Source organism: Salmo salar, chromosome ssa03 (genome assembly GCF_905237065.1).
Source record: "Salmo salar chromosome ssa03, Ssal_v3.1, whole genome shotgun sequence".
Lineage (NCBI taxonomy): Eukaryota > Metazoa > Chordata > Actinopteri > Salmoniformes > Salmonidae > Salmo > Salmo salar.
The window spans coordinates 3,545,837-3,559,805 of NC_059444.1; the positions used below are offsets into that span (position 1 = coordinate 3,545,837).

Genomic DNA, 13,969 nt, shown 5'->3' on the forward strand with positions numbered 1-13,969 from the left:
AATATTAAGCATTATACAACGGGTGGGTCTAATCCTGAATGTTGATTGGTTAAAAAACGCATTCCAGCCGGTGTCTATTCCATAAGTTACCACCGGGCTAAATCTATGACGTTAAAATGCCTATTTACTCTGTTCCATCTGACTGCTGCAATCCACTGTCTCTTCAGCCCAGCCAGGCAATTTATAAACTTGATCTCCATTATAAAAAAAAAAAGCATCTAGATATTATCTTGCAGAACAAAAAAACTGAAAGACTGGGTCGCGTCTCTGGCAACGGAAACGATAGAACGACCAGACGGCTTGGGTAGCAACCCTAGATTTGTGTCTGTGTTTAGAGGATATATTGGTATGGTTTGCCGGCCCTCGACCTTCATCTCAGGCCTAACAACACCCGTGCCAATATGTTCTCCAAACACCGGCTTCGAGGGCATTATCACTTAAATACGGCGGTGCTTCGAGGTGTTTGTGGGCTGACTGTGAACGCTCTGAGAGACTCTGGGTTGAGGTCAGTGATAAAGTAGTCTACAGTACTACTGCCAATAGATGAGCTGTAGGTGTACCGACTATAGGAGTCCCCTAGAAGCCTACCATTAACTATGTACAGACCCAGCATGCGACAGAGCTGCAGGAGTTTTTACCTGTTTTTGTTGGTTATGTTGTCGTAGTTGTGTCTAGGGGGGCATATGGGGGAGGGAATGCTGTCACCTCCAGATAGGTGTTTGTCCCCCTGTGTGCTGAGGGTGTCAGGTTCTTGTCCAGTTCTGGCATTTAGGTCGCCACAGACTAGTACATGTCCCTGGGCCTGGAAATTGTTGATTTCCCCCTCCAGGATGGAGAAGCTGTCTTCATTAAAGTATGGGGATTCTAGTGGGGGGATATAGGTAGGATGGAGAAGCTGTCTTCATTATAGTATGGGGGATTCTAGTAGGGGGATATAGGTAGGATGGAGAAGCTGTCTTCATTATAGTATGGGGATTCTAGTGGGGGGATATAGGTAGGATGGAGAAGCTGTCTTCATTATAGTATGGGGATTCTAGTGGGGGGGATATAGGTAGGATGGAGAAGCTGTCTTCATTATAGTATGGGGATTCTAGTGGGGGGATATAGGTAGGATGGAGAAGCTGTCTTCATTAAAGTATGGGGATTCTAGTGGGGGGATATAGGTAGGATGGAGAAGCTGTCTTCATTATAGTATGGGGATTCTAGTGGGGGGATATAGGTAGGATGGAGAAGCTGTCTTCATTAAAGTATGGGGATTCTAGTAGGGGGATATAGGTAGGATGGAGAAGCTGTCTTCATTATAGTATGGGGATTCTAGTGGTGGGATATAGGTAGGATGGAGAAGCTGTCTTCATTATAGTATGGGGATTCTAGTGGGGGGATATAGGTAGCACACAGGAGGACATTTTTTCTCTGTTGAGATTATTTCCTAATTTATTTCTAACCAAATGTAAAATGTTCCTGTTTTGATTAAATGAATAGTGGATTAGGTGTGCTCTATACGAAATTAGCATAACTCCTGAATCTCTTCCCTGTATTTTTATATTTTTTTATTTCACCTTTATTTAACCAGGTAGGCAGGTTGAGAACAAGTCCTTTATTTAACCAGGTAGGCCAGTTAAGAACAAGTTCTCATTTGCAACTGCGACCTGGCCAAGATAAAGCAAAGCAATGCGACACATACAACAACACAGAGTTACACATGGAGTAAAACAAACATACAGTCAATAATACAGTAGAACAAAAGAAAATGAAAAAGTCTATATACAGTGAGAAACACCTGGTAGTTTGGCTGATGGGACTACCAGCTCTCTTTTAACTTAGAGGACAACCAGTGGGTCCATCTCCACTCTCTCTGACCCTCACTCGCTCTCTCTCTTGGTCTCTCTCTCACACTCTCGCTATCGCTCTCTTCCTGACCCTCTCTTTCACTCTTGGGCTCTCTTGGGCTCTCTCATTCTCTCTCCTCGATCGCCCCCCCCCCTTCCTAATCCAATTATTTATACTCTAGTAACCAGGGGCAACCCTTGCTTGTGTCAGCTGATGCGCATGCAGTGCAGAGTGGTGCAAAGTGGAGCAGTGCTCTGTGGCTGTTAGGCCTCATTGCTTGTATTGTGTACTAACAAGGAACGTTTTTTTTTCCTCTACCACTCACGCTAGGGTTGTGTCCCAAATGGCACCCTATTCCAAAAAATAGTGCACTACTTTTGACCAGAGTCCAATGGGCCCTAGTGCACTATAAAGGGAATAGGGTACCTTTTTTGGTACGCAAGCCTAGATAAGAGCCCTTTAACACTCAGAGGTCATTCTGATGACCCCGTACGAATTCAGCATTTTATACAGAAGTAAGGCGGTTCAGGAAACAAGTACATCATATCAGAAACGCCATAGATATTGGTATCATATCAGAAACCCCATAGATATTGGCATCATATCAGAAACCCCATAGATATTGGTATCATATCGGAAACCCCATAGATATTGGTATCATATCAGAAACCCCATAGATATTGGTATCATATCGGAAACCCCATAGATATTGGTATCATATCGGAAACCCCATAGATATTGGTATCATATCGGAAACCCCATAGATATTGGTATCATATCAGAAACCCCATAGATATTGGTATCATATCGGAAACCCCATAGATATTGGTATCATATCGGAAACCCCATAGATATTGGTATCATATCGGAAACCCCATAGATATTGGTATCATATCGGAAACCCCATAGATATTGGTATCATATCGGAAACCCCATAGATATTGGTATCATATCGGAAACCCCATAGATATTGGTATCATATCGGAAACCCCATAGATATTGGTATCATATCGGAAACCCCATAGATATTGGTATCATATCGGAAACCCCATAGATATTGGTATCATATCGGAAACCCCATAGATATTGGTATCATATCGGAAACCCCATAGATATTGGTATCATATCGGAAACCCCATAGATATTGGTATCATATCGGAAACCCCATAGATAGTGGTATCATATCGGAAACCCCATAGATATTGGTATCATATCGGAAACCCCATAGATATTGGTATCATATTGGAAACCCCATAGATATTGGTATCATATCGGAAACCCCATAGATATTGGTATCATATCGGAAACCCCATAGATATTGGTATCATATCGGAAACCCCATAGATATTGGTATCATATCGGAAACCCCATAGATATTGGTATCATATCGGAAACCCCATAGATATTGGTATCATATCGGAAACCCCATAGATATTGGTATCATATCGGAAACCCCATAGATATTGGTATCATATCGGAAACCCCATAGATATTGGTATCATATCGGAAACCCCATAGATATTGGTATCATATCGGAAACCCCATAGATATTGGTATCATATCGGAAACCCCATAGATATTGGTATCATATCGGAAACCCCATAGATATTGGTATCATATCGGAAACCCCATAGATATTGGTATCATATCGGAAACCCCATAGATATTGGTATCATATCGGAAACCCCATAGATATTGGTATCATATCAGAAACCTCCCAAAAGTAAGGCGGTTCAGGAAACTAGTGCATCAGACTGCCTCAACACTTTGTCATTTCATCACACCAGGTTTAGAAAGTTTGACACAAACCCAAATTGTTTTAAACTCACTCAAGTACAAATGTCTACTGTAGCATTATTCTCTATCGGTGTCGATATGATAGCGTTGAAATAAATACATCTATTCTCTGTCTGCTTGAAAGAAGCTTTGACAAGGGATGATAGAATAAAATAATATCTACCATTATTTCTATGGGTTTCTGACATGATACCATTTTATCTATGGGTTTCTGACATGATACCATTTTATCTATGGGTTTCTGACATGATACCATTTTATCTATGGGTTTCTGACATGATACCATTTTATCTATGGGTTTGTGACATGATACCATTTTATGATACCATTTTATCTATGTGTTTCTGACCTGATACCATTTTATCTATGCGTTTCTGACCTGATACCATTTTATGATACCATTTTATCTATGGGTTTCTGACCTGATACCATTTTATGATACCATTTTATCTATGGGTTTCTGACCTGATACCATTTTATCTATGGGTTTCTGACATGATACCATTTTATGATACCATTTTATCTATGGGTTTCTGACATGATACCATTTTATGATACCATTTTATCTATGGGTTTCTGACATGATACCATTTTATGATACCATTTTATCTATGGGTTTCTGACATGATACCATTTTATGATACCATTTTATCTATGGGTTTCTGACCTGATACCATTTTATGATACCATTTATCTATGGGTTTCTGACATGATACCATTTTATGATACCATTTTATCTATGGGTTTCTGACATGATACCATTTTATGATACCATTTATCTATGGGTTTCTGACATGATACCATTTTATGATACCATTTTATCTATGGGTTTCTGACATGATAGTGTTTTGTTGGAGTGCTGCCCTTTTGTACTGTCATTATTATCCCTGTGTTTATTTTATTTAACTAGGCAAGTCAGTAACACACAGACACACCCTGTGAAACGCACACAGCCCATCTGTGATGTAAGGAGCAGTGGAATAAATGATTGACCAGCAGTAGAGTCCTCCCAGTAGCTTTGGATGTGTCCCGAATGATGGCATCCTGTTCCCTTTGGTCCCTGGTCAACAGTAGTTCTCTATACAAGGAATAGACTTCCATTTGGGACGCAGAGCCTTTTAACTAGCCACCCTAGTGGACTGGGCCATGGTCAGTTTCAAGGCCTTTTTAAAATCAGGCCTCAAACAGATCACATTACACACACACCTTCTGGGGTCTGCCACGAGGTTCCTACTAAAGGTGTGAAGCCAGATCTCTGGTGCATCACCGGCCCTGGTTGAAAGGTCACCTTCCTCGTCTGCTCTACCAGTGGTAATAGGACATGACCGAAAAATAAAAAACATGACTCACTCATTAATGATTTCTCTGTTTAACACGCTGACACTCACGCTGAAAATAAACTTTGAACACAAAGCAAGGCTTTAATTGCAGACGGACATCAGGGAATGATGTCTTTTTTGTTTTTACAGAGAAATGGTTTTGGGACAATACACTCGACTCTGCTATTCAACCAAACGGCTTTTTCCATTTTCCGTACGGATCGAATGGCGGCTTCTGGTAAGAGTAGGGGGAGGGGTATGCTTCCTCATCAACAATTCCAGGAGTACCGAAGTTGAAAACGTCTTGAGCGCCTGTTAACCCAGACCTGGAGTTTCTGATGCTAAAATGGAGACCCCACTATATGCCAAGGGAATTCACGTGCGTTATTACAGCTGTGTACATGCCACAATAAGAAAACACCAAGACGGCACTCAACGAACTGTACAAGGACATTAGCTAGCAAGAAACCTCTTAACCGGAAGCAGTCTTTATTGTCGTGGGTGATAAAAAAATAAAAATAATTTGAAATATCACTAACATGATGATGTTGTAGCCACAATAACAATCCGGACATTCCCCAACCAAAAACCCTGGGTGAATGGATAATTCGTACCATGCTGAGACCCGTACTGCAGAATTCAATGTCAACAGAATGGACCCCCCCATGAATCGGTCGCATGTGACGCATACAAAGCAAGCAGGTACGAGATCCACAAATCCATTAGGGATGCAAAAAGACAATACAGACAAACTTGATATTGATGTTCGACAATTCAGACTTGCGACACGTGTCAAGGACTAAAGACTATCACGGACTACCAAGGCCAATCCAGCTGTGTTGTGCCCACCGAAGCCTCCCTCCCAGACCAGCTTAACATTCTATGCTCGCTTTGATGCAGACAATACTGAGCCATCAAGGAAGACTCTCGCTACTCTGGACAACCAGGTGCTTTCACTCCGAGGCTGACGTGAGTTGAAAATTCTTGAGTGAATACTCACAAGGCCGCAGGCCCAGATGGCATCCCTGGCCGCGTCCCCAGAGTGTGTGCTGACCGGCGGGTGTCTTCTGACGTTTTCAACCTGTCCCTGTCCCAGGCTGTAGTCCCCACCTGCCTCAAGGAGACCACCATCGTCCCAGTGCCCAAGAAAAACAAGATGACATGACCAAATGACTATCGCCATGTCGCGCTCGCCTCGGTCATCATGAAGTGCTTCGAGAGACTGGTCATGGCCCGCATCAAGGCCAGCATGCCAGGCACACTGGACCCACGCCAATTTGCCTACCGTTCCAACAGATCCACGGAAGACACCATTTCCATCGCTATTTACACGGCCGTAACACATCTGGACAAGAGAACACCTATGTGAGAATGCTGTTCATTGACTACAGTTCAGCATTCAACACTATTGTTCCCTCCAAGCTCGGCACCAACCTCAGAGCCCTGGGTCTGGACACTACCCTCTGCAACTGGATCCTGGACTTCCTGACGGGCAGACCACCGTGTCGTGACGTGGCCCTTATTGGGTATAGATCGTGGCTTCCCCCTCTCTCACTCTCTCCTACACCCCAGGTTCTGTTATCTCAGGTTGTAAATTCCTGGCGGAGACTCTCCCCCTGGCCATGCAGTAAGGAGAGAGAGATTTTCACAGTAGAACAAAGGAACTCCCGCCAAAGAGAGAGTTGGTAAGTGAACTGGCATTGTGGTGCCAGGACAAGCTCTCCCTCAACGTTAGGAAAACAGAAAGGAATAGATGTTTTTACTTCAGGAAGCACAGGACTGCAGTAGAGAGAGTCAGTAGTTTTAAGTTCCTCGGCGTCCACATCACCGAGGACCAACAACACGATCACTCTTGTCAAGAGGGCGTAACAGAGTCTCTATTTCCTAAGGAGGCTGAAGAAATTCACTGTGCCACCTGGGTCCTCTCCCAGGACTATCACTGCACCGTGCCACCCGGGTCCTCTCTCAGGACTATCGCTGCACCGTGCCACCTGGGTCCTCTCCCAGGACTACCGCTGCACCGTGCCACCCGGGTCCTCTCCCAGGACTACCGCTGCACCGTGCCACCTGGGTCCTCTCTCAGGACTATCGCTGCACCGTGCCACCTGGGTCCTCTCCCAGGACTATCGCTGCACCGTGCCACCCGGGTCCTCTCCCAGGACTATCGCTGCACCGTGCCACCCGGGTCCTCTCTCAGGACTATCGCTGCACCGTGCCACCCGGGTCCTCTTCCAGGACTACCGCTGCACCGTACCACCTGGGTCCTCTCCCAGGACTATCGCTGCACCGTGCCACCCGGGTCCTCTTCCAGGACTACCGCTGCACCGTCAAGAAATGTATTTTAAAAATGAATGAGAAATAAAACACTAATATACACTGTGTATAGAAAACATTAAGAACACCTTCCTAATATTGAATTGGAACCTACCTTGGGCCCTCAGAACAGCCTCAATACGTCAGGGCATGGACTCTACAAGGTGTTGAAAGTGATCCACAGGGATCCTGGCCCATGTTATCTCCAATACTTCCCACAGTTGTGTCAAGATGGCTGGATTTCTTTTGGGTGGTGGACCATTCTCGATACAGACGTGAAACTGTTGAGTGTGAAAGAACTAGTAGCATTGCAGTTCTTGACACAAAACGGTGCGCCTGGCACCTACTACCTTACCCCATTCAAGGTCTTCCCCATTCACCCTCTGAATGGCACACATACTGTACACAATCCCTGTCTCAAGTGTCTCAACACTTAAAAATCCTTATTTAACCTGTCTCCTTCCGTTCATCTACACTGATTTGAAGTGGATTTAACAAGTGACATCCAATAAGGCATCATAGTTTCACCTGGTCAGTCAATATCATGGAAAGATCTGGTGTTCGTAATGTTTTGTCCACTCAGTGTGTCTTGACCGAGACATTTACATTACATTTACATTTAAGTCATTTAGCAGACGCTCTTAACCAGAGCGACTTACAAATTGGTGCATTCACCTTATGATATCCAGTGGAACTACCACTTTACAATAGTGCATCTAAATCTTTTAGGGGGGGGGGTTAGAAGGATTACTTTATCCTATCCTAGGTATTCCTTAAAGAGGTGGGGTTTCAGGTGTCTCCGCAAGGTGGTGATTGACTCCGCTGTCCTGGCGTCGTGAGGGAGCATGTTCCACCATTGGGGTGCCAGAGCAGCGAACAGTTTTGACTGGGCTGAGCGGGAACTGTGCTTCCTCAGAGGTAGGGGGGCCAGCAGGCCAGTGGTGGATGAACGCAGTGCCCTTGTTTGGGTGTAGGGCCTGATCAGAGCCTGAAGGTATGGAGGTGCCGTTCCCTTCACAGCTCCGTAGGCATTCACCATGGTCTTGTAGCGGATGCGAGCTTCAACTGGAAGCCAGTGGAGAGAGCGGAGGAGCGGGGTGACGTGAGAGAACTTGGGAAGGTTGAACACCAGACGGGCTGCGGCGTTCTGGATGAGTTGTAGGGGTTTAATGGCACAGGCAGGGAGCCCAGCCAACAGCGAGTTGCAGTAATCCAGACGGGAGATGACAAGTGCCTGGATTAGGACCTGCGCCGCTTCCTGTGTGAGGCAGGGTCGTACTCTGCGAATGTTGTAGAGCATGAACCTACAGGATCGGGTCACCGCCTTGATGTTAGTGGAGATCGACAGGGTGTTGTCCAGGATCACGCCAAGGTTCTTAGCACTCTGGGAGGAGGGGACAAGGGAGTTGTCAACCGTGATGGCGAGATCATGGAACGGGCAGTCCTTCCCCGGGAGGAAGAGCAGCTCCGTCTTGCCAAGGTTCAGCTTGAGCTGGTGATCCGTCATCCACACTGATATGTCTGACAGACATGCAGAGATGCGATTCGCCGCCTGGTTATCAGAAGGGGGAAAGGAGAAGATTAATTGTGTGTCGTCTGCATAGCAATGATAGGAGAGACCATGTGAGGATATGACAGAGCCAAGTGACTTGGTGTATAGCGAGAATAGGAGAGGGCCTAGAACAGAGCCCTGGGGGACACCAGTGGTGAGAGCGCATGGTGCGGAGACAGATTCTCGCCACGCCACCTGGTAGGAGCGACCTGTCAGGTAGGACGCAATCCAAGCGTGGGCCGCGCCGGAGATGCCCAACTCGGAGAGGGTGGAGAGGAGGATCTGATGGTTCACAGTATCAAAGGCAGCAGAAAGGTCTAGAAGGATGAGAGCAGAGGAGAGAGAGTTAGCTTTAGCAGTGCGGAGAGCCTCCGTGACACAGAGAAGAGCAGTCTCAGTTGAATGCCCAGTCTTGAAACCTGACTGATTAGGATCAAGAAGGTCATTCTGAGAGAGATAGCAGGAGAGCTGGCCAAGGACGGCACGTTCAAGAGTTTTGGAGAGAAAAGAAAGAAGGGATACTGGTCTGTAGTTGTTGACATCGGAGGGATCGAGTGTAGGTTTTTTCAGAAGGGGTGCAACTCTCGCTCTCTTGAAGACGGAAGGGACGTAGCCAGCGGTCAAGGATGAGTTGATGAGCGAGGTGAGGTAGGGGAGAAGGTCTCCGGAAATGGTCTGGAGAAGAGATGAGGGGATAGGGTCAAGTGGGCAGGTTGTTGGGCGGCCGGCCGTCACAAGACGCGAGATTTCATCTGGAGAGAGAGGGGAGAAAGAGGTCAAAGCACAGGGTAGGGCAGTGTGAGCAGGACCAGCGAGACAATACATGGTAGAATCTCCTTTGGCAGCGATTACACCTGTGAGTCTTTTTGGCTAAGTCTCTAAGAGCTTTGCACATAAAATGTTTAAAAAAAATTGAATTATCTTAGTTAATGATATTATGAATAGGAAAGGTGGAGTTATGTCACATGTGCAGTTAACAATCATATATGGGAATATCTGCTCAATCCAAATTTACAACCAACTGATTACAGCGTTACTGCAAAAATGGAGGAGGAAGGTGGAAGGGGGAGAAGTTAGGGAATGTATCTGTCCTCCCTGAATTAAAGACCAAAAATGGCAACAACAACAACAACAACAAAAAATGTCAGAAAGAAATATACCAGTTTAACTTGAGGACCAAAATGTTGACCGCGGCGCCATACAGGTTGCAAAATAGTTGGGAAGAGATTTTTTTGATGTTCCGATTCCGTGGCACACGGTTTATCAACCGTCTCTCTGTCTCTTCGTGTGTCCCCAGATCCCTGGGCCTTCCCTGTAGCTCAGTTGGTAGAGCATGGTGTTTTCAAAGCCAGGGTTGTTGGTTTGATTCTCATGGGGGGGGCCAGTACGGAGAAAAAATAAATTTTTAAAAAATGTATGAAATGTATGCATTCACTACTGTAAGTCGCTCTGGATAAGAGCGTCTGCTAAAATGACTAAATTTGTAAAAATGTTCATTAATATGTCTGTCTCTCCCCAGATCATGTTCATTAATCTGTCTGTCTGTCTGTCTGTCTGTCTGTCTGTCTGTCTGTCTGTCTGTCTGTCTGTCTGTCCCCAGATCCTGTTCATTAATCTATCTGTCTGTCTGTCTGTCTGTCTGTCTGTCTGTCTGTCTGTCTGTCTGTCTGTCTGTCTGTCTGTCTGTCTGTCTGTCTGTCTGTCTGTCCCCAGATCCTGTTCATTAATCTATCTGTCTGTCTGTCTGTCTGTCTGTCTGTCTGTCTGTCTGTCTGTCTGTCTGTCTGTCTGTCTGTCTGTCTGTCTGTCTGTCTGTCTGTCTGTCTGTCTGTCTGTCTGTCCCCAGATCCTGTTCATTAATCTGTCTGTCTGTCTCTCCCCACATATTGTTCATTAATATGTCTGTCTGTCTGTCTGTCTGTCTGTCTGTCTGTCTGTCTGTCTGTCTGTCTGTCTGTCTGTCTCTCCCCAGATCCTGTTCATTAATCTGTCTGTCTCTCCCCAGATCCTGTTCATTAATCTGTCTGTCTCTCCCCAGATCCTGTTCATTAATCTGTCTGTCCCCAGATCCTGTTCATTAATCTGTCTGTCTCTCCCCAGATCCTGTTCATTAATCTGTCTGTCCCTCCCCAGATCCTGTTCTGTACGTTGAACACCCATAAGATCGACATGGAGAAGCTGCTCGGTGGTCAGATCGGCCTGGAGGACTTCATATTCGCCCACATTAAAGGGATTAAGAAAGAGGTGGAGGTGTTTAAATCAGAAGACGCCCTGGGTCTTACCATCACAGACAACGGGGCTGGATACGCCTTCATCAAGGTAGGATCCAATCAATCAATCCATAAAGTCTTATCCCAAAACCCCATTGTGTCTCCCCCACCCCCCATAGGAATGGCTGAAGGAAACAGTGGTATTAATACCAGGGTCTTAGCACTACAAGCTGGTGGGCTCTTCTATAGCCTAGTGTGTAAAACATTGCTCCAAGACACCCCCTTGTGTTGGTGAAGCGTCATGGTATCTTAAGAGCATTACACCAGAGATTTTCTTAGCGTTTTTGATTAGTCAGCGTTTACAGATCAGACAGAAACCCGGGTACACGAACCAGCTTAAGGGGTAAGACGGACTGTAGTATCTTTTAATGTACTGTATGCAGTTTGGGTCAATTATTGTGCACTAGTTCACCAAGGCTCGGTTTCCCGTTAGCGATGAAAATTAGATTTCTGAGTTGTTTTTTTTCTTTTAACGATGCCTCTTTCCTACAACGGCCCCGAGGATGTAACGTGTGTTTTCCCAGAACACCACACTGAGAGAAGGTTCACTAAGTGTGTCGTTGAGGCGTAGTGTTGATACTGACAGGATGGAAAGAAAAGCGATCGCTGCTCTCAGATCAGCTTTCACAGTTCAAAATCTGACCTTTTAACATTTAGAATTATTTCACATAAACTGACAATGGATCAGCTGCTAGAGAGATATTATATTTACCTTAATAGTCAAATCCACTCAAACTATCTCTAGGCCTGTTTTGCATCAGTTCACTGTCCCAACATGTTTTGCATGTCAGTTATCAAGATATTGGACTTTCAAGAAGCAAAGTGTCACAGGCCACGTCATCATGATGATGCAACATTAGAATTAATTGGCAATACTGACGACCAATCCGCTCCTAGAGAGATATTATTGAGGCGGCTTATTCTAATGCGTATCCAATTAAAATGCTCTAAATCCCTGATTTGGCACGTCATTGTGTTCACGTTAGGATACACATCATAAGATTGAGACTAATTACAGATAGTAGCCTACAAGTAACAAAGTAGAACTCAATTGAATGAACATGAAATGTATTTCGATATGATTTGAAATAGGAATATATAGCTTGCTGTGTATTTTAATGCAGTCATCTCGGGTTTTATTTGAAGCGTATTTTTATCCTTCGATTTGTTTGTAACATCAACTTTGTTCTGATGTTATCGGTGGACATAGAGAGACAGATAAACATCTTGATTCTGTGTTTAATCGGAGATCTTGTGTGTATAAAGTGACGCTGGAGGGCAAATAAAAGCATCTACCGATGCACTCCTCTGTTCTAGAGAGTTCTGAGGAAGGCGTTAGATTACGAGCGTTTTAAAGAGCAACTTTAGTAACGATGGTTTTGGGAAACAGCTCGTAGACTTAACGATGCTCCTACGAAGGTTCTAACGATGAACTTAAGATGCTTTTTGGGAATCCGGGCCCTGGTCATACTCCTTGGCGAATAAAAGTGCCTCTGATTTGTGGTTCTGATGGGACCTGGTCGGTCATAAAGCTGATTGTGGTTCTGAAGGGACCTGGTTGGTCATAAAGCTGATTGTGGTTCTGAAGGGACCTGGTCGGTCATAAAGGAGATTCTGATTGTGGTTCTGAAGGGACCTGGTTGGTCATAAAGCTGATTGTGGTTCTGAAGGGACCTGGTCGGTCATAAAGCTGATTGTGGTTCTGATGGGACCTGGTCGGTCATAAAGCTGATTGTGGTTCTGAAGGGACCTGTTCGGTCATAAAGCTGATTGTGGTTCTGAAGGGACCTGGTCGGTCATAAAGCTGATTGTGGTTCTGATGGGACCTGGTCGGTCATAAAGCTGATTGTGGTTCTGAAGGGACCTGGTCGGTCATAAAGCTGATTGTGGTTCTGAAGGGACCTGTTCGGTCATAAAGCTGATTGTGGTTCTGAAGGGACCTGGTCGGTCATAAAGCTGATTGTGGTTCTGAAGGGACCTGGTCGGTCATAAAGGAGATTCTGACCGTGGTTCTGAAGGGACCTGGTCGGTCATAAACATTTGGGAGGGACCGTACTAGTTCAGTGAACCTCCTCCCTCTCATTCATTAACAGAGTCAGCCTGTATTAAGTGGATCATTCATATTCACACAGAACCAAAACCCGTCCAGGACAGTGCAGATTATCCTAAATTAGGAGATAAATCTGCATTGCACATATTTTCTTTATTTCAACTCTTTGAAGCCTGTCATTATCAGAGAAGCCTTTCAACTAGTCCTCTATAGAAACTTGTTGCCTTGTTATTTCTTGATATTTTTAGAGACCTGTCCTATAGATCTGTAATCACCTGTAGGAATAAACGATCAATTATACCAAGTTCTTAAAACAACTCATTTGTTGGAACTGATTATGGTTAGACAATTGATTCACTGATTATGGTTCACTGATTATGGTTAGACAATTGATTCACTGATTATGGTTCACTGATTATGGTTCACTGATTATGGTTAGACAATTGATTCACTGATTATGATTCACTGATTATGGTTCACTGATTATGGTTAGACAATTGATTCACTGATTATGGTTCACTGATTATGGTTCACTGATTATGGTTAGACAATTGATTCACTGATTATGATTCACTGATTATGGTTCACTGATTATGGTTAGACAATTGATTCACTGATTATGATTCACTGATTATGGTTCACTGATTATGGTTAGACAATTGATTCACTGATTATGGTTCACTGATTATGGTTCACTGATTATGGTTAGACAATTGATTCACTGATTATGATTCACTGATTATGGTTCACTGATTATGGTTAGACAATTGATTCACTGATTATGGTTCACTGATTATGGTTCGACAATTGATTCACTGATTATGATTCACTGATTATG

The 13,969-nt window shown here is 44.5% G+C and overlaps 1 protein-coding gene across 2 annotated transcripts in view; it reads left to right on the forward strand.

Moving 5' to 3' along the window:
- The window catches only part of gipc2 (GIPC PDZ domain containing family, member 2), a 56,243-nt gene that overhangs the window by 32,048 nt on the left and 10,226 nt on the right, over nt 1-13,969 (forward strand). For both annotated transcript variants that reach the window (XM_014187677.2, XM_045714401.1), the window contains exon 2: nt 10,945-11,130. In XM_014187677.2, the coding sequence (XP_014043152.1) occupies nt 10,945-11,130 (186 nt within the window). The remainder of the gene's footprint in view (nt 1-10,944; nt 11,131-13,969) is intronic.